This window comes from Equus quagga, unplaced genomic scaffold (genome assembly GCF_021613505.1).
Source record: "Equus quagga isolate Etosha38 unplaced genomic scaffold, UCLA_HA_Equagga_1.0 268.1_RagTag, whole genome shotgun sequence".
Classification (NCBI taxonomy): Eukaryota; Metazoa; Chordata; class Mammalia; order Perissodactyla; family Equidae; genus Equus; species Equus quagga.
In genome coordinates this window covers 2,210,162-2,234,291 of record NW_025799869.1, presented here as the reverse complement: position 1 = coordinate 2,234,291, position 24,130 = coordinate 2,210,162, and the positions used below count along the sequence as shown (strand labels likewise).

General features: G+C 58.1%; 2 protein-coding genes across 6 annotated transcripts in view; both read right to left on the bottom strand.

Annotated features, from left to right (window-relative positions):
* Positions 1-340: 340 nt before the first annotated feature.
* Positions 341-15,432, bottom strand: LOC124233859 (uncharacterized). Its single transcript, XM_046651116.1, has 7 exons — positions 15,422-15,432; positions 14,399-14,521; positions 13,722-13,849; positions 13,408-13,509; positions 5,391-5,600; positions 2,557-2,651; positions 341-1,873 (listed from the first exon to the last, which is right to left on the bottom strand). The coding sequence occupies exons 1-7, from the start codon at positions 15,430-15,432 to the stop codon at positions 1,847-1,849; spliced, it is 696 nt and encodes a 231-aa protein (XP_046507072.1). The 3' UTR covers positions 341-1,846.
* Positions 14,140-24,130, bottom strand: part of LOC124233877 (semaphorin-4D-like) — a 91,955-nt gene continuing 81,964 nt past the window's right edge. For all 5 annotated transcript variants that reach the window (XM_046651136.1, XM_046651134.1, XM_046651133.1 and 2 more), the window contains 5 exons: positions 22,850-23,072; positions 21,937-22,052; positions 17,403-17,575; positions 17,256-17,299; positions 14,140-16,405 (listed from right to left, as the gene is read on the bottom strand). In XM_046651136.1, coding sequence (XP_046507092.1) covers positions 15,480-16,405; positions 17,256-17,299; positions 17,403-17,575; positions 21,937-22,052; positions 22,850-23,072 — 1,482 coding nt within the window. In that variant the 3' untranslated portion in view covers positions 14,140-15,479. The remainder of the gene's footprint in view (positions 16,406-17,255; positions 17,300-17,402; positions 17,576-21,936; positions 22,053-22,849; positions 23,073-24,130) is intronic.

The following is a 24,130-nucleotide window of genomic DNA, read 5'->3' as shown; positions in this document are numbered from 1 at the left end:
CTTGTCAGCTGTAGTCAGCAGCCTAGAAGTATAAAACTGATAAACCAAAGAACCATCTAAAAACCTCTGCTGGAGGTCCAGGTCCTCTCCCAGGGCGCGGGTCTCTGGGTCTGGGCCGTGCTCAGCTAAGCGTGCGAGAAGAGAAGCTGAAGCAGAGCAGGTGACCAGCTACCCAGAGAGCTTGCTTCTCATGTGGCTTGACCCTGGGCTGCCCTAGTCTCACTGTCACTTTCCTGGTGAGGCCACCCCTGCAAGTGACACAGTGACCTATGCTGTGCAGACGGTGCTATAGGAAGCCGACAGCGCTGGGACCTCCCAGTACAGACTCAGCTCACTGAGCAAACGTGGAACTCTTTGCCTTTATTTTTTTCAACAGTGCAAAGAATCAGAACTCATCCTCATAAGCACATTTTCCAACAGAACACCACTGTGGGAACCGGAAGTGTCTGCATGTTCTGTTGAGCGTGAACGTGCTCTGACTGTATCCAGACTGCAGTGGGGCTTTATAGACGGAAAACAGCACCAAGGGGAAGGCCCCAACCGTCGAGCAGTTCACTCAGCAGCTGCTAGTACCGCACGGGAGCTGAGCCACGTTTTACAGAAAACTGCATCACAGTGCGGATGGCCTGTGAGCCAGAGCCGGTCCTTTGGCAAGATGGGCAGGCACCCTGGCGGATGACGAGGGCAACTTCAACCCCGAGGTCAGCGTCCTCGGGGAGCCTCGTTCTCGGTGGGTGCTGGAAGTGACTGGCGGGAAACACGTGCTGCTCTCACAGGCAGGCACCCAGCTTCAGAATGCGGGCTCCGGGCACAGGCTGCGGTCACGAGGCTGGGCGCGCATGTGTTATCTGCGAGGGGCACGAGAGAAGCACGGCTTTATTTGTAACAGAGGTTTTGGTTTTACGACGGACTGGCATTCCATCAAAAACTCTCCTTCCTCAATCAAGAAGAAACGCCTGTCAGGCTCCGGGCCGAGCAGTGGTGGGCCTGGGCCGTCACATGCACGCACACAGCGGAGTCTAGAAGGTACAGCTTGGAAACCGAGAGACTCAGGAGCAGGTGTAACAGAGCCCTCCTCAGATGCGCACCGTCGGGGGAATATCAGACGTGGCACCAGGAGTGCACGACGGACTTTTCTGCCTCAGACAACCTCAGGGTTCAGAGCGAAGCTGCAAGCGGACAGGCGCACACTCAGAGCTTTGTGAGCAGTCCGATACTCGGAGATGAGTGAGGAGTGACACAAAGATACTCCGGATCCACATCAGCTCCCAGTTAGGGCTTCATCATCATTCGAGGTTCGGGCAGATGCTCTTCGTTGGGAGCCTCGCTTCCCTCTCCCTGTGGTGTGCCTCGGTTAAGTGGCTAAGGTTGAAGGTGGGGACAGGCAGCAGGTGTGGGTCACAGCCCGTTGACACCAGCAGTCAGGAGGGGCCGTGTTCACACTGTGTGCTGTGCTGGGGGTGGCCCACTCGTATAGCGTGACATACTCAGATCATGTGAGAGCCATCGGTGGAGCGTGACAGCAGTGCTTCTGGAGAAGGCTCCGTCACACACACTGCTGTCTTAGCACAGCCACCTTTTCTGTGCAGCCTCTTAACTGTCTTGGTTTCCCGCTTCTGCCAAGACAGACCCTACGTTCCATGTAAGCACCTAATCAAAGAAAAAGTTCCAGGCGCTGTCACAGGTCCAGTCGGGCTCTGCGTTCTCCAGTGCCTACCCTGTGGAGGGGCCAGTTAGGCACAGGCCAATGGCCACCTCCAGGCAGGCAAGGTGACAGCTCACTGTCCTGGGGCCAGTGCAGGAGTGCATGGCAGGTGGCAGTGGGGTTGGCACGGCCTCCTGGTGGCTAAAAGTTGTCCTGGTTACAGCTTTCCTGAAAGAAGAGTGGGGTCTCAATTCCTGGCAGAGCACACACCTCGCTTCTCCCATGCACTGTCTTAGACGTGGTCGGAGGCCTCAAGTCTCCCGTCTCATGTGCCCTCCCCTGGGGGGTCCTGGAGGGCCTGCGGGAGGCAGCCTGCGCAGCTAAGCCTGGAAGGGAGCAGTCACAAAGGCTCCGCCTGTGTGGCAACAAGGAGGGGCCTTGGGCAGCCAGTGGACACAGGACGCGTTAAGGCCCCGGATTGGAGCTGTTGCGGCCCCTCCTCAGTGCGGCAGCACATACTGTGGAAAGTTTCTGGCCTTGCTTTGTGCTGGCCACTGAGAAGCCTGTACCAGTGACTCAGGAGCCCGGGGATGCCTCTGCCTACGTGGGAATGCCTGTCCTGCCACCCCAGTGCTGGGACACGGTGCGCTGGTGGCCCACATGCCCACCACTCCTGGTCTGCTCCCCAAGCAGCACCCAGCCGAGACTAAGCCACCTCCAGGTTTGAATCCCACCCCATAGGGATTCAGCCTGGGCTGGAGAGCTGCAGACTTGAGAGAGTGGAAGTGTTTTGTGGGCAAGAGGAAGCTTGTGGAGCCCACTGGCAGAATGGACCCCACAAGATGCCCCTGGAAGTAGTGGCTGCCCTGCCGGCCCCTTGCCCACCCGCAGGCCCACATTTGGCCACGTACCCATGCCTTCCTCCAGCTCTGCATCATTCGGTCGTGCTCCCCGGCCACAGCCCTCCAGGCGGTGAGCTCTCGGGTCCACTTCTGGTGAGTCGCCTCTGCAAGACAAGCGGGGCTCCAGGTCTCAGCTTCACAGGCCTTCATGGTACCTTGCGTACCCACAGCCTCCCCTTCCTGGCCCAGGGGGCCTCCACAGCCAGCATCCCTGCCCGCCCTTCCCCAGACCACCAGCTCCCGTGGCAGCTACTTCCCAGGGCCACAGGGTCCAGGCAGGAGAGGGCTAAGCCAACACCTCATGGGACGATGCAGAGACCCTGGGGCTCCTCCTGCTCCTCTCCCCTTGAGGGAGCCTGGAGCCGAGGCTCAGAACCCAGCTCAGCCAACCAGGGCTGGCATCCCATGATGTCATTTGCTACCTGTTCTGCGTGGCCTGCCGTGTGTGTGTGTGTGTGTGTGTGATCCTGCATTTTGGACACGAGTTACATGCAGGGCTGTCAAATGGCATGAGCTTTACTGCCGTGGTCTTCCTTTGGAGACACAGAAAGGAACTACGTCGTTGCTTTGGATGACAGCTCTTGTCACTCGTTTCAGAAATGGGTTCCAAGAACCCGAGCCCCCTCGAGAGGAAGCACACCTCACACCCCAAGCAGAACCGAGCAGCCCGGTCTCGGGTGCAGCCGTGTCTTCCCTGGCCTTCTGTCTTTTGTGTCTACTGCCTGTAGTGACTCAGGGCTAAAACTGGCCGCCATCAAAGTCAGGTCCTGCTCACTGCTCGGTGAGTTGTGTGACTGTCGTCATCTGTGCACTGGGCTGACAGCAGTACCTACCCCCTAAGACCTCTGAATCAGACGAGGTCACACATCGCGGGCTTCAAAGTGCCCGCTGCTTCTCCGGTCGCTGCCTAGCCCTGTGCCCACAGCACTGCCCACCTGGCCTCTGGATGGGACGTAATGTGCACATGACGATTCACTGTCCTGACAGTACAGGCAGTTTACAAAAATGAAAAGAAAGGAGGTTCTGGGTGGGAGCGTCTATTTCCAATTATTTTTTTTCTCCCAAATCTCTATTAAGATGACAAAAAAAGCTTTTTTAAAAAATACATACATATATATAAAAACTCTTGAAAATGAGCAGAAAATAGGAGAGGAAACAACAAAAACCTGGAAGTTGAAAAGCAAGGGGGCGAGTGGAAGCACAGACCCAGGAGAGCTGAGACCCGGGCCGGCAGCACGGACGAGGAGCCGCCTCACAGGCCAGGAGCGCGGCTCTGCGCCAGGCCGCCACGAGGCGGGTCACGTCAGAGGCTGAAGCCTGGCCCCAGGCCCTTCCCTGCTCTACCCTCCATCGCTGCAGGAGAGACTGGTCATCTCAGAGGGCACAGGCCGGGCTTGGGGCCTGGGTACCACCGAGGGCAGACTGCACTGACAGCAGACAGGAGCAGAGGGCATGGACACACTAAATGGTGAGATCCCATCCTCTGGCCCACCGTCAACCTGGAGGGCTGGCTGCTCCCAGTGTGGACCACGGGGGACCCACTGAGTCCATCTGCAGCTTAGCAGGCCCCCCGGGACTGCAGCCCACAGGGAAGCGGAGAGGTGCCAGGCAGCCCAGTTCCTCTGGTGTTAGCCCACGAGGTCCCCCCAAGACTTCTGATCCAGTAGCTCAGGCAGGGCCTGACTGCGTTTCTGACGAGCCCCAGGTAACTCAAATGCTGTCAGTGCAGAGACGGCACCCTGTGGAGAAGGGGCCCCGACAGGAGGGCTCTTTGTGCCCCTGTCCTACATGTAAGGGGATACTGAAGGGTGCCGAGAGTTCTGAGGGAAACAGAAGGATGACACAGACAGAAAAGGCCAGCGGGAGGGGGAAGAGGGCTCAGAACACCCTTGCAGTCACCCCGCTCAGTGAAGGGGACAGTGCAGCCTCGTGACAAGAACAGAAGCTGCAAGCAATAAAAACGTGCAAGTGAGATGAACTGCAGTATCGTGTGTGAGAGGGGCTGAGAAAAGCTAACGGGAGTGGGCAAGGGAGGAGGCAGAGAGGGAAGAGCAGACAGGCGAGTTGAGGGCCAGGCCAGGCAGCCCAACATCTTGGGAAACAGTTCTGGAAGCACAGGAAACCGAGTGGAGAAGAGCGAATAAACGTTCGAGGCAAGTTCCCAGAGGTGGAGGGCGCGGCGTCCACAGTGACCAGCCCAGCAGGCAGGAGAAGACCGTGCGCTTGCACAGAGCTCAGCCAGCAGTCACGTGCGGCCACGGGCGGTGGGGAGCCAGAGGACGGGGGCACGCCTCCACACGGGGAGTGGTGTCAGGCTGGGGTTGTGCAACCTGTGGGCTCTTGTCCAAGGATGAAGAGAGAGGAAGGACAGGCGCTTACGACACTGCCTGCCCTGATGCCCCACTAGGAGGGCCGAGGTGAGAATCTGGAAGGAGTGCCCAGGTGATGGGAGCTGCGGCCAGCATGAGGGGAGTGGCTTCTGCGGCCTCCAGGTAGGTGCAGGGCAGCCCCGGGCAGGGCGACACTGCACCGTGCAGAGGGTGTGGGGAGGCTGCCGGTCAGGGTGACAGACGGCTGCAGGGGCTGCTGCAGGGTTAACGACAGCCAAGAAGAGTTACCCGCACGGGAGCCGGGCCTCAGCGCCCTCCGTCACACGTGCCCCCGGCATGGGGGCTGGCAGCCAGGGTTTGGTGTATGATGTCTGTGTGTGCATGTGTGGGCATGTGCATGTGCTCACTCGTGGTTCTTGCTGAGGGCCAGTGGCACTCCTGGGCTGCTGCAGCCTGCTGTGAGATGGGAGGGGCAGGCCAGGCCTCTGGTCGCAGGGCCACTCACTCACTCACCGGGTCTCAGCACGGAGACGCGCACTCCGGAGGTGCTGTTCCCCGCTGAGGAGAGTGCGGAGCAGCGGTAGTCGGCACTCTCGCTGATGGCATCCCGCAGCCAGCTGAGCACGTGGGTCCTGCCGTTGGGTAGCGCGTGGGTCTGCACAGGGACGCACATCTCCAGTTCATGCCCGTTCTTCTCCCAGACGAAGCGAACATCCGCAGGACCTGGAGGCACACAGACCATCTCCACCCCTGTCCCCTAAAGCCCACTAGGACCCACAGAAACTGCCCCGGCACAGGGACGGGGGCTACCCAGATTAGGGGTTCTCTTGTCCCTGGTGGACCTCAGGTGACAGAGCAGCCTTCAGCTCAGTCCCTGCCCCTCCCCTGGAGGAGGCCTCCATGTGGTTCCTGCTGTGGTCCCCAGTGACCCCTGGGAGAAAGGGGGTACAAACACTGACCCATGGGCTTCCTGATCCTTGGCCTTGCTCAGTCGCCTTTTCCAAAGCATGCATGCACAGCTGTGTCCCCAGGACACACACTGAGGCTGTTGGGGTGGGGACTGCCACCGGGAGCTCCCGGGTGGGCAGGGGCACTGAGAAGTGCTGAGGGCCTGTCCTATTGCAATAAGGGCTTGGAGGAGAGTGGACACTGCAGACTGGAGGACGGGGTACCTTTCTCCTGCTCTAGGCACTGGGCCCTGGCTGGGGTCTGAGCTCTGAGGAGCCAGGTTTGGGCCAGGAGCACAGCACACACCTGGGCTTCCTGCCTCTCACACAGGACGTGGGACCAGTTTCCAGCCCAACACTAACGGGAAAGGGCGGTGGGCCGTCAAGACCAGTGTGCGGGGAGCCAGGAGCAAGATCTGGGCTCTGATCCAGCATGAGAAGCAGCCGGTTGGGGCCGCCTTCCCCATCTGTCGGATGCTGCTGGATGAGCTTGTGGGTTTCAGACTTCACCCTGGGGCCCGGGGGCCGTGCTGAGTCAGGCCCACCTCCTCTCCCCTACTCAGGAACAAACAAGCCAGGGCAGCCCCACTTGGATCTGCTCTCATGCTGGCTTCATTCGAGTCAGCAGAAGGAAGGACTGAGGTCAGGTTGAAACAGCCCAGCTGAGCACCTGGGCTCCTGTCCCCGTGTGTGCAGACTGCCAGCTGAGCTGGGACAGCAGCAAAGGCTGGGCAAGGCGCTAGATGGCGTCTGCCCTGGAGCCCTGGCCCCTGAGAGCTGGGCAGGAGAGGTGACACAGGCCCTCCTGCAGGCCCTGGGGGACACACAAACCCTGTGTCGGCCCCTCTGCCCCTGCTGCTCCCAGCCATGGCGGTGGGGGCTGGGGCCAGGCCCCGCTAGCCCATGCTGCCCCCTCTCACCTCTGCCTGTGCCAGGCGGGCACCCTAACAGCATGGACGACAAGTGCCTTCCAGCCTCCTTGCTTAGGGACCTGACTCCCTGACAGATGTCTGCTATTCTGCGTGGACCACACCAACGCTCAAGGGGCGTGCTGTGAGGCCAACCTAGACCACAGCAGCCCCTACCTGATCACAACACCACCCAAGACTCGGTTTTTAAAAGCTGGATTCTCCCTAATGCCCCCCAGCTGGGGAATGGGAAATAAAAAGTGGTTTCGTGGAGGACGGTCAGCAGTGGAAGGACTATGTCTGTCTACCTGTGGCTGGGTTCACTGAGGAGGATCAACAAGTGACAGGGCCAAGGAGGTTAAAAACCAGCACCCAAGCAATGGGCATTTGGGTGTGCGAGCACGTGGGGCATGTGCACGGCCAGACGCAGGTGGGGAAAGGGGCCGAGGTGTTGGGCAGAGTTCTCTGTCACGAGCTGGGTGTCTCAGAAGGAGCAGAGATTTCTAATTCAAGTAAGGTTACTTTCAATACGTTCCCAGCACAATCACGTCCCCATGTGACCAACTTGGCACCTCTTCACCCCATCTGGTCCCTTCATCAGGGATCCACTACATTCAGGATCCTCAGAGAACCTTCCTCCCAAGAGAAAGTCAGACCCTTGAGCTGGACAATCTTAGGAATGACTCCAAGCCAATGGTGGGAACATGGAGGAGTCACTGAAGCCAGGTCCGTCAGTGAGAAGTCGGGGAGTGTGGCAGCCACCTGTGTTGTCCATCCTTCGTTAGGAATCACATTTAAGAAGAATAACACAGAAAAATACTAATGTCATGTTAAACAGAAAAACAAGCGCCTGCGTGTAAACATTTGTGTACACACCTACATGTGTATGTGGACACATTCATGTGCACACATAGAGAGAAGGCCTACAAATGGCCACAGTACTGGTGGCAGCTGCCTTCAGGGGGTTAATTTAGATCATTTAAATTTTGCTCTTTATACCTTCCTGGAGTTTCCAAATCCACTACAAGAAACAAATATTGCTTTCATTATAAAAATAAAATGCTGTGTTGAAAGAAAGAAATGCGCCATAGACTCTGAAGGAAATTCTGAAAGATATTCAAAAGTAGTTGGGCCAGCAGCTCGCTGGCCACCCTGGCCTGGTGGACAAGACCTCCCAGGTCTGTTTACTGTTTGCTCTGCAGGATTTTTGTTTTTGATTCCCTATAATTTGTTTTTCCCACTAAAGTGTTTTATACTTTACCCCTAGGCAACTCTCTCTATCTGTATACACACACACATACATACGCACACAAGCACATCTAAGTCCACGCACTTACCTATATTTGCACGTCCATACGTGCACGTATACACATGTCCACATCCGTACACAGCTACCCAGGTGCCCATCGAGTGGAACACAGAATGGAGCACTTTCACTGCTGAGCGCACCATGTGACCACATCCCGTTAGCCATTCCTGGCTGATGGGCATCTTGGTGGAATCTAACTTTAGGAAAACTGATCCTCATGAGGCATTATGATCGAGAACATGAACTTTTCTTTGAAGTCAGTTCTAAAAAGGCCCAGCCTCCTCCCTCATGCCCTAGCACTGCCCAGCGGTGACCCTTGGTGCACCGAGGCCCCTCCTGAACTAGAGTCACCAAGATGGGACCCAGGAGCTTTTTGGAAGGTTCTCATGGCCAGGCCTGGGACAAAGAATTTGGGTGGCCTGAGCTGGGGCCAAATTGTCACCCCGAACAACAGGGGCCAGGACCTTTCAGGAGCGAAATTCCGCGAACACCCAGAGCTCCTGCAGCACGGACAGTACGGAAAACACTTACCGCGCACCTCCATCATGAGGGCGTTCTTAAGCACCACTAAATATTCTTTAAATGTGTATTTAACTGTACCAAAACATGAAAAATGTTAATTACTTACGTTCCATTAATTCTTTTTTAAAACTATCCGACTCATTCCGAAGGCAGAGGAGATTAAAAAGAGAGGGAAAGTTAAAACCGGTCAGCAGGGTCACCTCACTGCGACACCCGTGGGGACCTAGGGCAGCAGGCCAAACCCACCCACCCGACAGGGCCTGCTTGGGAACATCAGAATGCCAGGCAACCCTCCCAGCCGCCTCTGTGGGGCGCTGGCAAGAGTCTCGTGCATCCCTAGCACAGCTGAGCCATCGCCAACCTGGAAGGTGCATCCGCTCCTCTGGGCCCTGGGAAGGCTCCTACAGCCTCAGGTTCCAGCACCCAGCTTGGGGGTGACGCTCTGTAGGGGCTGTTGGCTCTGTCCTGCCCCAACCTGCCCCAGGCTGTCTAAGGGATCCGCTGGTGCACAGCAGATTCTACTTTGCAACAAAACCAGAGCCCCTTGGAGCAACAGCCTCTCATCAAGGGAGACGGACCCATCCTAGAGGTGGGGCCTGAGAGCCCCAAGCTGGAGGGGGATGTGATGGGGTCCAACCCAAGTGCTCTGACCACATCCCAGACCGGTGCCCCCACTGCTGTCTGTGCAGCTCCATGCAGGCAAGCCTTTCTCCAGGCATCCTGGTGCCTGTGGTCTACTCTGACCCTGGGGCCAGTTACCATGGGGCTGGCCCACCTCCCATGCTCACGCCCAGGGTCCTCCTGCCAGCTACTGGCTGCCTGGGCACATCCCCTGGGGAGCCGTTTTCTGAGCACCCAGAGGCTGCACGCACCAAGGATGCTCACACCGGATCCCCAGGACAGGGCGTTCCCCTGCACGGCCCAGAAATCAGGAGGACCCGGTTGGGAGGGAAAGGGGCTCTCCTGGGTCTCTGCCACCCCAGCTTTATTGGCTTTCCTCCTCGGGGTGTCCCAAGCCCGTCACAAAGCTGCCAGACTCTGTGGTCGGCTGAAGTGTGACCCCTAAAATACCCAGGTCCTAAACTCTGGAAGCTTATGCGGCAAGAAGGCGCTTTAGAGACCACGCGGTGGGAGGCATAGGAGGGACTGGCACGGTGCCCAGCTTCATGGGGGCACTAGAGGGATGCCTTCTGTGGATGACACTCCTGCCCACAAGGAGTCCTCCAGAAACCAAGGAACAGGACCACTCTGTTGTAAAGGCATGTGGATTATCACGAGTAGAATGAGAGACACAGCTTCTGACAAAACTAGGTCATCAGACACACTCAGGATCGAGACTCTGGCACAGTGCGGGATCCATGGGTCCCCTGCCCCCAGGGTCGGCCTTGGCCTTTCAGGAGCCCGGACACGCACCCTCACGCCAACGGTCACTGCAGGAGCTCGGAGACGGGGACCCTCTGAGCCGCAGGCCGCCTTTCTGCTGCCAATTCTGCTGCCTCCTCTGACCCCAGTGGCTTAAAGAGCTCTGATTTCTAATGTTGCAGTTAAAACATAAAAGGCCTCCCAAAACCTGAACATCCCAATGTTACCTAAAATAGAGAGGTTCCCCAGTTTTAAAAATGACATGGCTCTAACTTTGACATAGAAAGACAGTCACATGAGGGCTAGAGGCAGAGCCCACAGGGTAGAGAAAGACTCCACTTTGGGTAAAAGACTAGACAGATCTATTTCTGTGTGTGTGTACGCCTGCATGTGCAAATGCATGATTTGTATGTGCTTGTGTACGGACATGACGTTGTCAGTGGCCCCTGTCTGCATCCGTACTCATACACGCCAACAACACAGAGCGAGTGTGCCTACGTGCGGCAGGGTGTGACTTCTTTCCTCATCTATACTATGCTAATTTTGCCACGAGGAGCGTGGACTATTTCAGAAAAGTGAAACACAACCACGTGCCTCCTTGACTTGTCCAGCTCAGGACCTCTCCTGTACGTGTCAGCATTTTCCTAACTCTCCAGAAGCCACATGCACCCCTTTTGCCCGGAAGCTGGCCAGCAGTTTGGAGAACCATGCCAGGTCAGGCATTCCGCCTCTGGCACTCCCATCCTGGAAGGAGGTCCTGGAAGGAGGCGCGGCCCACAGATCCCAGCATGCAGTGTGCTTTGGACCCAAAGAAACAGGCACACACATACACGTGTAAATGCACACACAGGTGCACACACTCCACTGGGCAGATGAGGAGACGGAGAGAGGACGGGGGCTAGGGCACCCCTCTGAGTCCCTGAGCTCCGAGGCTGCGCTCGCGGTAAGAGGCCGGCTGGCCTTGGTCTGGCCTGAGCTGGAGCCACTGCGACACGGCTGCACAGCCAGCTCTGCGGGGACCCCTGGCCCGAGCCCACGGGGACGACACTGGAGTACCCTGGAAAGGGAGGCACCCTCAGCCACAGCGGCAGGAACCAACACTTCCACAGAGCCCAGGCTTGAAAAGAAACTCGGCCTTTGGTTCCAGCACCTTCCGGGACTCGGGGCAGGGGACGGCCAGAGATGCTGCACTTGAACCGCCATTCACCGGCATGGAGAGCCACATGGGCTCGAGGCTCAGTCTGGGGGAAGGGCACCATACGCCTAGATTCGCATGTGTCATTGGGGTCCCTGATGTCAGCCTGCGAGCTGTGCCGGGACGGGCCCTCGGAGAGAAAGGACATGCTTGGGCTGCTAGGCCACCACAGCAGGCGCCTCTAGGACCAGCAGGCTTCCTGGGGGCAGGTGTAATACCACGTGGCTGAGAGGGTCTTTGAAGGGCCATCATTGGGTCCCTGAGGACCACCTCCTGCTTTCCTGGCTGAGAGGGTGGTGTGGGAGCGGGCCTTCAGGGAGACAGGAGGCTCCTTGGCCCCTGGGCTCCGCCCCCCAGCTGTCTCCAGGGCGCCCACCTGTCACCCCGCTGCCTGCCGTCTCCCTCAAGGGGCCCAGCACACCACACCCGCCTCCAGGGGTGCAGGAGGCCCCCCTGAGGCGAGTGAGTGTGGTGTGTGACCATGTGGTGTGTGACTGTGTGGTGCATGTGTGTGGTGTGGTTTGTGGAGTGTGTATATGGGCATGTGTATGTGGCATATGGTATGTGGTACGTGTGATGTGTGTGTGAGGCGTTCTGTCTGTAGCCCTGGAGACGGGGCCCTCTGGGTGGCCCTCTGGTTGGCCCTCAGGGTGGCCTCGCTGACACTGCCTTGGGCGGCCCCCCTCCTGCTGGCACAGGCCACGTCAGGCTACCTGGAGAGGCCGGTGCTGCCTGGGGGTGCCTCCGAGCCTCGGGCTGTGGCCTCAGTGGAACAAGGGACAGTACCGGATGGGCAGCCGACTCAGAGAGAACACAGCGCACACGAGGAGGGTGGGGTGGCCGGGCCTCAGTTTCCCTCCGTTTGCGCAGCCTGAGCCCCATGAGACGCTGCTCCCCCTGCTCTCCAGGCTCTGCTACGCGGGCTCCTATGATCCCAGCTCCTCGGGCCCCGTCCCCTCTCCGGCCAGGTTGCCAGACCACAGGAGACGGCCGTCGCCAGGAAGAAAGGTCTCTTGGCTTCTTGAAGCCCCTCAGCAGCCCCGACGGCAGCACTGGCAGCGGGGCTGCGCTGGTGGCCAGGGTAGCTCTAAGTAGCACCCTGCTTCTCCTGCCCCGAGTCCAGCACTGGCTTCTGTGGTCACTATGACTCGGGGCCTTACCTGACCTTGTCCCCACCCGCTGTCATCTCTGGAACTGAACCCTGCACTGCATTCCCCGTGTCTGAAACACCTGGAGTGGTGCTGCCCCGATCCAGCCTGTGGGTGCTGTCCCAGTCCCAGGGGCCGTGTGCACAAATGCGTGTGGATGCACACCCACCCAGCTAATGGGCCACACACCCCTGAGCAGCCCACATTTAAGCGCATATAGATCCTGACCCCATGCCAGCCTGGCCACAAGGCCTGCCTGGACCCCCAGCAAGGGCCCTGGGCCGTGGCATGGTCGTGTGACCAGCACTGGGCGTCCCCACTTTCCCAGTGACCAGGGGGCTCCAAGTGTGCCTGGGAGGCCACAGCCACCACCACAGGAGGGCCTAGGGGGCAGACGCAGGTTCTAAATGCCTGTCCCCAGGGAGACAGGCCAGCTGAGGAGCAGCACCTGGAGGCCCAACACCGGCCCGGCCCCCGGCATGGAGCAGCGACCGGGGCCACACGGACCCCCTTGAAGGTCTGGCTGCACAGCGCCCTGTTCTCAGGCAACTTCCCTGCCCACCACCCATGGCCCACCACCCACGGCCCACCAGGCCCACGGCAGAGCCACCGCGGTCACATGGGCTGGTTCCCGGCAACCCAGGCCAATCCCGGGACCATGAGCTGACTCGACAGAGGGATGGGCAACAGCTTAGCCCTCTGAGCAGCTTTCTCAGTCTGTCTAAAATCTCAAAAAAAGAAGAGCACAGGAGGTGCTCGTCCTCCTCCTCAACTCCACTCCTCTGCTCCGGGCAGAGGATGCAGCCGGGGCACCAACCAGCACCTGGTTTCTCTTTGTAACTACCCATCAGCCACACACCGCCCACACCTGGGGGACCCAGGCCACTGGGGCGCTGCCTGCAGCCCGTGTGCTCTGGAAACGTGTGTTTGGCTGACTCCTGATCCAGTACGATGTGACATGGGGCCAACGCCCCCCAAGTCCCAGCTAGGGTTGCCCTAGACTCTCAATCTTTTTTGGGTTTAAACATCACAAAGCAAGAGACTGGCTCCCATTCTGGAGGCTTGAAGTTAATTTTTCCAATCTCCAAATGCCACGTCATCCCCAAATTGTTCGCAGACACAGAGGTAACCCTACACACCAGAACTGGTGAGCCGCCGCTGCGCCCAGCTGGCCGCCTGGGGTGTGGGAATCAAGGGTGACTGGCGCCTGGCCAGGCCCACGTGTGGCTGGCTTCCAGGCTCTGAAGGCAGAGCCGAGGACTTGCGACAGAGGCCACCCCGTGGCCCACAAAGCCTGACACCGCTAACGTCTGGCCCTCTGAGGAACAGCTGGTTAGCCCGCAGTCTGTAGGAAGTGAAAGGAAACTTCTGAGGGATGCAGCCAGGAAGGCGGTGCTTGAGGAGGAGGTCCACCCCCAGACCCCCAACCCCGGACGGACGGTGCCCTGCTCACCTGTGGCCTGGCAGAAGAGGTGGAAGGTCCCCAGGGCATGCACGTGCTGGGCCTGGTCGCTGAGGAAGGGCGGCAGCAAGGTGACCCGCGGGTGGCTGTCAGGCCCTGAGCCCACGGCTGGCCAGGGGCTTCGGGGAGAGGAAGATGAGTCGGGGCCCAGACAGGACAGGGAGGAGGACCCCGGAGAAGGGAGGGGCAGAGGAGATGAGGCTGCGAGACAGAGGACAGAAAAGAAAGAGGCACTGAGGCAGGAGTCGTCAGAACACGCTGCATGCAGAGAGCGGAGACCAAGCACGGGGGGAGAGAGGGGCCCAGCGCCGCCCGGGACGTGTGTGGGGCGTGGGGGACCCGGCCTGCCTGTCAGCCCCGCTCGGAGAGAGGGAGGCCATGTGGCCTCAGCAAAGCACATGCCCACATCAAGGATATAAGCTTCTCATTTATTTGATTACTTTTCAAATGTATACAATTCAAAGTAGAAAAATAAAAACAAAGTAAATCTTATAAAACACAAATGTTTACACCAAAGCATTTGAATCTGATCATGCTGGAAGACGACACCGTCCACATAGGCACACAAAAATCCAGAGTTTATTGCTCCTTGCCACGGAAAAAAGTCTCCTCTTGTGGGTTTCCAGAAAGGGGAGGTGGAGTGTGAAGTCCGTGATGGTGGACCTCACCGCCTGTCCGCACCTCGAGACAGCGTCAGGCCCAGCAGGTCTGCGATGGTGGCGTCCGTGGGGGTGTGGTGGTCACAGGCCCATCTGTCCACCGCTGCCCAGTTCTCTTCCAGTTGTGGACGGCTGTTAGGCCAGGCAGAACATCTGGGCAGCACTGGGTGCAAGATGGAAGCAAAGAGAAGGAGACCTTCGGATGACCAGAGAGTCTTGGCAAGCGCTCCATCTGTCTGGACAGGAGGTTTCCACCAGGGCCGTGGGCATCAGATGGTACGACGCTCGTGCCCCCGGCTCTGGGCCAGCCTGCGCACTGTCCCTCGCTCAGCCCTGCCCCGCGTCGTGGGCCAATCCTCCACTGCCCTCGCTTCTTCGAAAAAGTTAAAACAAGAGAAAAAAAGTACAGAAAGAAACTCTCTCTGAAAATGATGCTTCCCTCAAGGAATAAAATTAAAAGAAAAAAAAGCAAGTGTGCTCAAGAGATGCTTTTGTCTACGTTTCTAAAAGCAGAAAGAATGTATTCAGCAAAAGTAAGTTTATCCCTGAGAATCGTAAGCAACATAAGCCATATCTTACCCTAATATACAACAAAACCTAGAAGATGTACATCTTCTAAATATTAAAACATCTGCTTCAGTAATTCAAACAAATGGCCTAACACACCGACACAATTAAAGCAAAATCCTAAAAAATAACGTTGCAGAAGGAAAGGTCTGTGCCAATCTGGACGACAGGCGATAAGTTACCAATCTGATAAACTAAAACATCATTTCCAATCTGGAATTAAATTATCTTTCAGTGGCTGCTGGGAGAGGGGCACTCAAGAACAACTCCTCCTGGGCCAGGACCGTCCGCCAACTGCCCCACGGCCACCTGCAGGGATGGCCCGAGCTGCTCCGACCCACCGAGGGACGCCGCGGCACGACGCTCGCCGTTTTCCGAAAGGACAAAGAGAACCAAGTCACAAGCTCGACCCGAGAGAAAAGACACAGAAGACTGAGGTTGGCTGACGACGGGCTGCCTACGCACAGGACAGGCATTGGACGAGGCTACTGCACGGCGACACACGGACCTCCCCGAGCGGACCTCAGTCCCCGTCCGCGTCTGAGTCGGCGAACTTCAGCTCACACTTGACGTCAAACGGCCTGTCCCTGACCGGCAGGTCATCGATCCTCTGCGAGTCCTCCCTGTCGGTGGGCAACCTGCTGGCCATGGTGTCCTGCTCGGTCTCATAGCCAGTGTCCAGGGCCGGCTTGGGCTGCCCCCCGTTCTGCTGCGAGAAGCTGCCCTGCTCCACCAGCGTCTCCTTCGCGCTCGGCTCGCAGTCGGACAGGTCAGACACCGGCTGCTTCTTGGCGAGCAGCACGGCCGAGCGGAACTTCAGGCACTGCCCGGGCAGGTAGCCCTTGTAGCAGTTATAGGCGAAGAGGCAGAGACAGAGGACGAAGAAGAAGACGAAGAGCGACATGAGGAGGCGGTTGTCGCCGGACTTGAGATACACCGTCTTCTCTGAGTGGACCTCGGACACCACGCTGCTGACCATCTTTGGTTTGCGGGACATGCTGGTGGGCACAGCGCTGGAGGATGGGATGATGGCACGGGGTGTAGTGGCCCGCACAGCTGGGGTCTGGGGAGAGGAGCCTTGGGTGGGCCCCGCTGACACTTTGGGGGTGATCCTACCACCCTCGGTCCGGACGGCCGGTGAGGTGAAGGGCACTGGGGTCCGAGGGACCACCTTGACCTCCAGCACGTGCTTGGCCATCACCTGCAAGACGGTCTTGTTCCTGACTCGCTCCTCCGACAGGCACCGGTACACCCCGCTGTCTCCCTCCGACAGGTTGAAGATGAGCAAGTTCTTCCTGCCCACCAGGCCATACTTGGGGCTCTCGGCCTTGAGCCCACTGTTCTGGAACTTCCACACCACCCGGGCCAGGTTGGACTTTTGGGAGCATTTGAGTTCTGCTGTGTCGCCGTGCTTGAAAAAATGCTGCCGGTAACTTTCTTTAATTTTATCTGGAACATCAAAATAAACGTGCACAGTGTCAACAACCCTGCTCGCTACGTAACTTCCTTTAAAAATAGATTAATAGGCACAAGAGGACACAAGAGTTTCACCCACTGGAGCAACATGGAATCTTCCAGAACAACTAAGGAAATAAAGACATGCGTGACCGAAAAGCAAAGATGAGCCCCAGATGGCAGCCCACGGGACAAAGAAATCGGAGGCAACTCTGAGCGGCAGAAATCCCATTTTGCACCCTGGTTTCCCAGGAGAAAACCTGCCAGGCCAGGGCAGTTGAGCAGCCAGCCACCCACTGTGCACTCCGGGGCGGCACCGAGTCAGACGCCGCACACTCCTGCTGGCCGCGACCGGGCACGCCAGCCTTTGGGTGGCCCTCGGCACCGTCCTCCTCAACTGTCTTAACTGATGACAGCTGTGGGGTCAGGGACGGGAGGGCAGGAGCCCAGGGCACGTCCACCTTCAGCTGGGGTGTGCCTGATCTCCCGGCGGGCGTGGGGTCACCCGAGGGGAAGGGGGACTGATCCCTCCCATTCACAGAGTTCTGGATTTGTCTAAGGAGCCCAAGCTAAGCAGACGAGACCAGTGTCCCAAGAGTGGACGTCACAGCTTGGGAGGGACAGTGCTTTCCAGGAAACAAACACACTCTGTGTGGCTTCCAACATCCTTTTCTGCAACAAAAGGGACAGAGAAACATCACGGGGTCTGCCACGAGATACCTGACCTCTGCTCCGAGGAGAGAAAGAAAGAAAATGTGCACAATGCCACAACACCAAAGCACCGTGAAATGGTCACAAGACCCAGCCGTTCCTGAAGTGGGGGCAGCGAGAGGGAGCAACTCACCGGGGCAGACCGACGTGTCTCCACTCATCTCCTGAATGAGATCCCTGCAAGACAATGGAGCACGGATCACGCACATGCACACGCTTTCACTGCAGGGTGGGCGGGGGCCCCCGAGAGCGTCGCCTCCCCCCAACCCCGGGCCAGTACCTCCTGGGGCCGTCAGTCTCAGGTAGGGCCACACAGGCCGCAGTGGCTGGGCTCCAGGCGCAGTAAGGGTCCCGGGCAAGCACGCAGTCCACGCAGGTGTGAAGCTCTCCGCAAAACGCCAGGGGGGCCTGCACCACGCCCGAGCTGGAACCCGCATAGACAAACTTCCTGCCCTGTGGGTGTGAGACAGAGAACGGTGGGGATGGGCCCCAGGGGCTGCTTCTCCACTCACGGGGAGCGGGCACGAGCATCTTCCCCTGTGCCCTGGAGGGGGACAAGCCTCCCTCGCTCAGGACTGGAGCGAGGCCAGGTCAGACCCACAGCACAGTCACAGCACAGGCAGGGCACCGTCTCCACACAGAACCCACACGCCAACTCTGAGCAGCCCTGGGCCTCTGTCTGTCACTTGCCCCATCCGCGTCCAGCATGTGTCTCTGCGCTTTCTTTGGGGGTGGAGCTATTTAGCCCAATTCCATGTGGAGAGAGACCACTACCCTGACACTCCCAGCTGTCCTCCCGGCCAGGGGCCAAAGGGCACAGCCTCCGACCCCAACCCTGTGCCCACCAGACGTGAGCTCTAGGATGTAGATAGCCTGTGTCACTGTCTGAATCCAGCTTGGGCCCAGAGGGAAGAGCGTGGAGAGGGAACAGAATACCGGTAGACAGAGTCAGAGAGGTGAGGAGCATTTGCTTATCACCCCTGCACATCTACAAGGGAGGAAGATACACCGGGAAACGGAGCCACGCTCAGCAGCAAAGAGCAAAGCAGCCTCCTCCTAGGGTCCCGGAAGGCTGGGGCAGGCGCCCCTCCCTCCACTGGCTCCCTTGGCAGAGAGCTGGTGCCCGGTGGTCAGCGCTGGTCAACTTCTTCACTGATAGCTGCAACGAGCTCTCCCGCAGACGTCCCCAGAAGTGCTGACGCAGAAGGGGTCGCGGGCAATCCGGGCACTGGGCGTTCACCCTCTCTGCCTGGGAGCCCCCGGCCCACCTTGACGTCCTAGAAAGACCTTTCTGCTAAATCCGACGCTTCCCAAGTTTACCCAGAAGTCAGTGTTTTAGACTCAGAGGACACAGCCTTCATCCGCAGAGGACACAGCCTTCATCCGCAGAGGACACATCCGGGATTAACTTCAGAGTCTGGCTGGGGCTCAAAGTCCCCGGGGTCAGTGCAGATCTCCTGGCCAGGGACGCATCGAAGGCCAGAGGTCGCAGACACACCGTGTGCGAGCACAGCCAAGAGAAAGGGAAGTCCCCCTCTGCAGTGGATTGAAACTGTGACAACAAGTGGCAGAGAGAACCAGGCGCAGGGGTGGCCTGTCCACGTCGGCGGAGACCTGAGCAGATGAGGCCACGTGCCCGCCGCATCCGTAAGGAGGGAGGGGGATGCTGTCCCAGATCACAGCCGAGCATCACGTGGCTCACAGAGGTGAGGAACAATTTCCGGGGGCGAAAGGCCAAGTGGGCCACTTCGAAGGGCCAGCAGGGCCACAGAAGGTCCCTAGTGAGGGTGCGGACACTCACGCAGAGCAGAACAGGCAGCCGGCGCTGCCGAGGGAGCCCTGCCTGACACCTCGCCAAGGAGGGCGGGCCCGGCCCACTGGCCCCCGTCCCTGTCCCTCAGGCCACGCAGCCCCCAGCCCTCGCTCCCCTAAGGGCTGGGCTGAGCGCACGTGAAGCAGAAGTGACGGTGTCTTGCCGATTCCAATGAACAAATGTGGCAGGGAGGGGACAGAACAGCACACCGAAACAGGCTCAGGGATGGCTGCAGACAGGGCCGCTGGTGGACTCATTAGTCAGTGGGCAAGCGGGCCCCGGGTGACTGTGCGCCTCCAGACCCCCCACACACAAGCGTCAGCCACTGCGGGGTGGAACATACACACCCAAACTTGTCGACACTCCTCCTTCCAGGAGTGGGCTTAACCCACACACACACACCCGCCTTGGGGGCCAGACCACTGACCCCAGGGCGTGGGGACAGCGTGGATAAAGAAGTCAAGTAACTCAGAAGTCATGTTGATTCCATGTCCCCGAGACATGCCCCCCAAGGTCGTCTCCCAAAAACCCTGATCTAAACACGAGAAAACATCAGACACGCCCAAACCGAGGAGCATTCCCCAAAACCCCGACCAGTCTTCTCCAAAAGTGTCACGGCCACCAAGATGAGGACAGACAGGGGGCCATCCAAACCATAGGAGACCGAAGAGACCAGACGCCCGAGGCCTCATGGGGCCCTGAAGCCAAAAAGGACGTTGTGAGAACGTGAGCATCCGACGTCAGAGGTTGGTGAGGGCGCTGGGCCAGCGGAAGCCCTCGGCTTAGATGGGCACTGGGGGCAGGACCCACAAGGACTCCTTGCACTGTCACCCCGACTCTCCCAGGAGCCTAACACTATTTCAAAATAAAATATTTTAAAGAAGAAAAAAGCCCAACCTGACCAGGTGCCACCCAGCACTCGTGAGATTTGTTGAGAAGCATGTGCCTGGACCCTCGCTGGTCCCCACCCCCCGGGTGACTGTGCCCTCTGCTGCGGCACTGGGCTCACGCTGTCATGTCTTGGTCTCTGTGCACACAGGCCGTGTCCAGCCCGCGGCAGGTGATTGGCAGACGTGGCCAGAGTTGAAGGAGCTGCTGAAGCCCATGTTTACCCTCCTGTGCCAGGCAGGCTGGTCTCACCATTAAAGAGGGTCCCCGTGAAAACCAGACGGCCTGCTCCATGCGCTCAAAGACGACCACACAAAGCACGTCTGCCATGTAGTCCCCAAAGGACTGAAAGCAGGACGCAAAGAGATATTTGCACACCCACGTGCCTGGCAGCACTATTCACAGTAGCCTAGGGGAAGAAGCAACCCAAGTGTCCACTGATGGCTGAATGGATAAACCAAATGTGGTATATACATGCAATGGAATACTATTCAGCCCTGAAGGAACTCTGACACAGTATCACAACACGAATGAACCTTGAGGACATTATGCTAAATGAAACAAGCCAATCAAAAAAGGACAAATACTGTGTGATTCCTCTTATATGAGGTCCCTAGAGGGGTCAAATTCATGGAGACAGAAAGCAGAAGGGTGGGAGGGAGGTGACCGTGTAACACGAGTCTGGAGACCAGATCCAGCTCCCTAAGCCTAGGAGAAGCGGGAAGGAGGGACGCACGTGGGCGGCGGCTGCAAACACGCTGGACCCGGAGGCCTGCTCCCTCCTGCCCGGCTCTCGGGCTCAGTGACATCCGATGGGGGACCCTTCCTGCTGCCCACTGCTCGGGCCTGGGCCCTACAAGCTGGCCAGAGACCCCACCAGAACCAGCACAGGAAGGGGCCTCAGACTACCATGGATCACACCAGAAACCCTGAGCAACAGAGTGATGCCCTCCTGCACAGGGGCGCCGGGCCTGGGCCCTGAGCGGGGCTGCACAAACGGGGCGCAGGTGGAGGGGCCAAGTGGTGGGCCTGCAGCGAGGGGACCGCGACCCACAGCCACGCTTCCATTTCTGGCACTACGCCCGGCACGGCCAAGGCCCCAGAGCCTGTCAGCTCAGGGGTCACAGTGGGGGGACACCCACAAGGCCCCACTGGGGGACGCTACAAGGAGAAGTGAGGTCCTTACCACAGCCACAGGACTGGGCCGGGACCCTCCTCAGTCCATCATCCCCCAGGGTACAGATGGGGAAACTGAGGCACGACTGGCCTGTCCAGTCTTGTGCCATGGACCCAGGACTTGGATGAGGTGGCCTGGTGTCCAGCCTGCGCTCTGCTCTTCACTGCTTCACCTCAGCTGTCAATAGGGCGGCATATTCCCCACGGCCACCATGGACGTACGGCCGGAGACGGGCTGCAGCCCACGGCCCGGCTGTTTGTACACAGCCCAACTAACAACGGGATTCATGTTTTTTAATGTCTGAGGAAAAACCAAAGAATAATATTTTGTGACATATGAAATTACACGAACTGCAAAGCTCAGTGTCCATCAACAAGGCTCTGCTGGGACACAGCCAGGCTCACTCCTTTACGCACGTCCACGGTCGCGCTCACACTGCAATGGCAGAGACGGAGACGGGACAGCCCTCAGAGCCTCGGACTCACCCGTGGCCCTTTCTGGGGTGAGCCTGCCTACCCTGGTGCAGGAGGAAGCCCTGTCGAAGGGGAGGGGGCTTGGCAGATACAACGCATCATTTCTCAGAGTAGGAGTTGAGTGTGCTGACCGGTGAGCTGCGTCGCCAGCACACGGACCCGCTGATGGGGTCTCAGCCTCACCAGGTAAGGGTACAGGAATATTTTCACAGTCCAGGGCACACCCCACAGCATCAGAAGTCGGCCCAGCAACTCAGTGAGGTTCTGCCGACTCTTAGGGGACAGTTCCATCTCCCCAGCTCACCATCCCTCTGCCCCAAATCGCACGGCTCACAGAAGGCCTTTCTCTAAGAGCCCGAAGGTTGGCTTGGCTGGGCCAGAAGGACGACAGGGCTGCCTGGCCCAGCCCCGGCCCCAGCCCGGGGATCCCGAGGCATGAGGTCCCCTGCCCAGGTGACTCTACCTTCTTGGAAGACAGCAGCAGAGTCTGGACCGGCTTGAGGTCTGGGAAGAGCTGCGTCTCCTCGATGATGTGGACGCTGCTCTTGAGGCTGACAGCTTTGTGCAGGGCACCCCGGTCTGGAAGGTCAAAGCAGAGGTCAGCGATGTGCCCAGAGGGGATGATGCTGGACTGTCAGACACAGCGGCCAGCAGTCACTCTCCTTCCTCTCAACTTGTTCCCTCAACAAGAGACACAGAAACGGATGTTTTTGCATTAAAAATGAAAAATGAAAACCCACTGGCAAAATTAATCATCATAAACAAGAGATGTGGGTTATTCTCATTTTTCTATGAAAAATGAACTAGTGTTCCACCATGGACTCTAAGTAAGATCCTTCATCAGCACAGGGGACATGGTGCCATCAGATCAAACGAGAGACAGTTCCTGGGCTCTGCTGGCCTCTGGGGGTGCTGTCCCACCAGGGGTCCCAGGCAGGTGAGGGCAGAGCCTTCCACTTGCTCACAGGCACGGCTGGAAATCACCCGGGGCTGACCACAGGGCCCTGCCAGCTGCTGCTGTGCCTGGCCACGGTCCCCATGCCAGAAGCGCCTGCTTCAGAGTCCACAGCAAGTCAGGACAGGTCTTGAACCTGGCTGCTGGCGCAGGGAGGCGGGACGTGCTGTTTGTGGCTCTCGCCCGGCCTGCAGGGCACCATGCGGGCTCCCTCTGCACCAGGCCAGACCCGCCAGACCTGAATTTCCAGATCTGAGCCAGGACCTGCATTTCTAACCAATGCCCCGGTGCTCTGATGGTCACAGAGATCTGTAGCCACACAGGCGTGGGGACTTCTCAGAAATCCTTCCATGCTCTAACAAACCACTGGGGTCAGCGGGGAGATGCTGGCTCCACGCAGACTTTTGATGCTCCTACCCACCTGTGCCGATAAACATGACGTCGTAGACGGCCCCATCCAGGGCCTGCGTCCTGTCCACCACGATCTGCGTGTAGTTCACGTCGCTTATGACCAGCTTGGGCCTGTTGTCTATCGGGGTCACGGAGTCGTCCATCAGAGGGTGGTCCTTGACAAACTGCAGGGTCTTGTCAGGCAGGTTGAGGGAGCTGGAGAAGTTGGCCGCCCGCGCTTCCCGGTTGATGCACTGCAGGAGCAGACCATCCCGTTAAGGCACATGGACAGCCCAGCCCATGCTTCGCACGGGAATGTGGGCTCCCACGAGGTGCAAAACTTGGGGACTAACAGTGGATTTTTGAAAAAGGGGAAAAACCGAGGCGACCTTCCCCGGGAATCTGAAGACACAGTTATAAAGTATATAGGAAATGCAACTGTCTTTGTTTTGGTCAGGGAGGAAGACTGGCCCTGAGCTAACATCTGTTGCCAATCCTCCTCTTTTTGCTGGAGGAAGATTGTGGCTGAGCTAACATCTGTGCCCATCTTCCTCCACTTTACGTGGGATGCCACCACAGCATGGCTTGACAAGCGGTGCTAGGTCCAAGCCCAGGATCTGAACCTGCAAATCCCAGGCCTCCAAAGCCAAGTGTGCCAACCCAACCACTACGCCACCAGGCTAGCCCTGCAACTGTCATTTTACCCACAAGATATAATTGTGTTTCATGACACAGTCAGTGACATAATTGATCTGTTTATAAGCGAAAAGAAGTATCAAGCTTTGGAAATTAAAACATAAACACTTACATCCAAAAGCTCTCCCAGGAGAAGACTGGTAAAATCGCTAAGCACAGTCCAGTTCTAAACAGCATAAAGGGCAAGAGCCTGAAGGGTTCTTTTTCCTGTCCCAGCTCCTAACGTGCGTCACCCAAAATTTGTGACCCCAAGTGAACACATTTTACTTAATGACATGCACAGAAGGAGCGATGGCCAGTGTCAGCGAAGGAGGTGTGCCCCAGGAGGGGAGACAGGCCTGGGGTGAGTTCCAGAAAGCAGTCCACTCTCCCAGGTCACAGCCCCACCCATGGGTCATGCACACGCCCCAGGACACCAGCCACATAATGAACGGATGCAGCCAAATCAGCCTAGAAACCCACACTAATTTCCACATAAGTCACTATCTTTAGGAGAAAAAAATGTGACTCCTATTAATGAGTGGAGAGCAGAATTCCTCTCTTTGCCAAGAAATCGTTTCTCTACAGGAAACAGAAAATGAAACAGACTGTACTGTATTATGCAATGTTACTTCCA

Coding starts and splice junctions, on each gene's coding strand:
- LOC124233859 (XM_046651116.1), bottom strand. Junction 2,652..5,390: donor CGTCTCCGTGCTGAGACCCG/GTGAGTGAGTGA, acceptor CTTGTCTTGCAG/AGGCGACTCACCAGAAGTGG. Junction 1,874..2,556: donor AGAGCTGGAGGAAGGCATGG/GTACGTGGCCAA, acceptor CTCTTCTTTCAG/GAAAGCTGTAACCAGGACAA.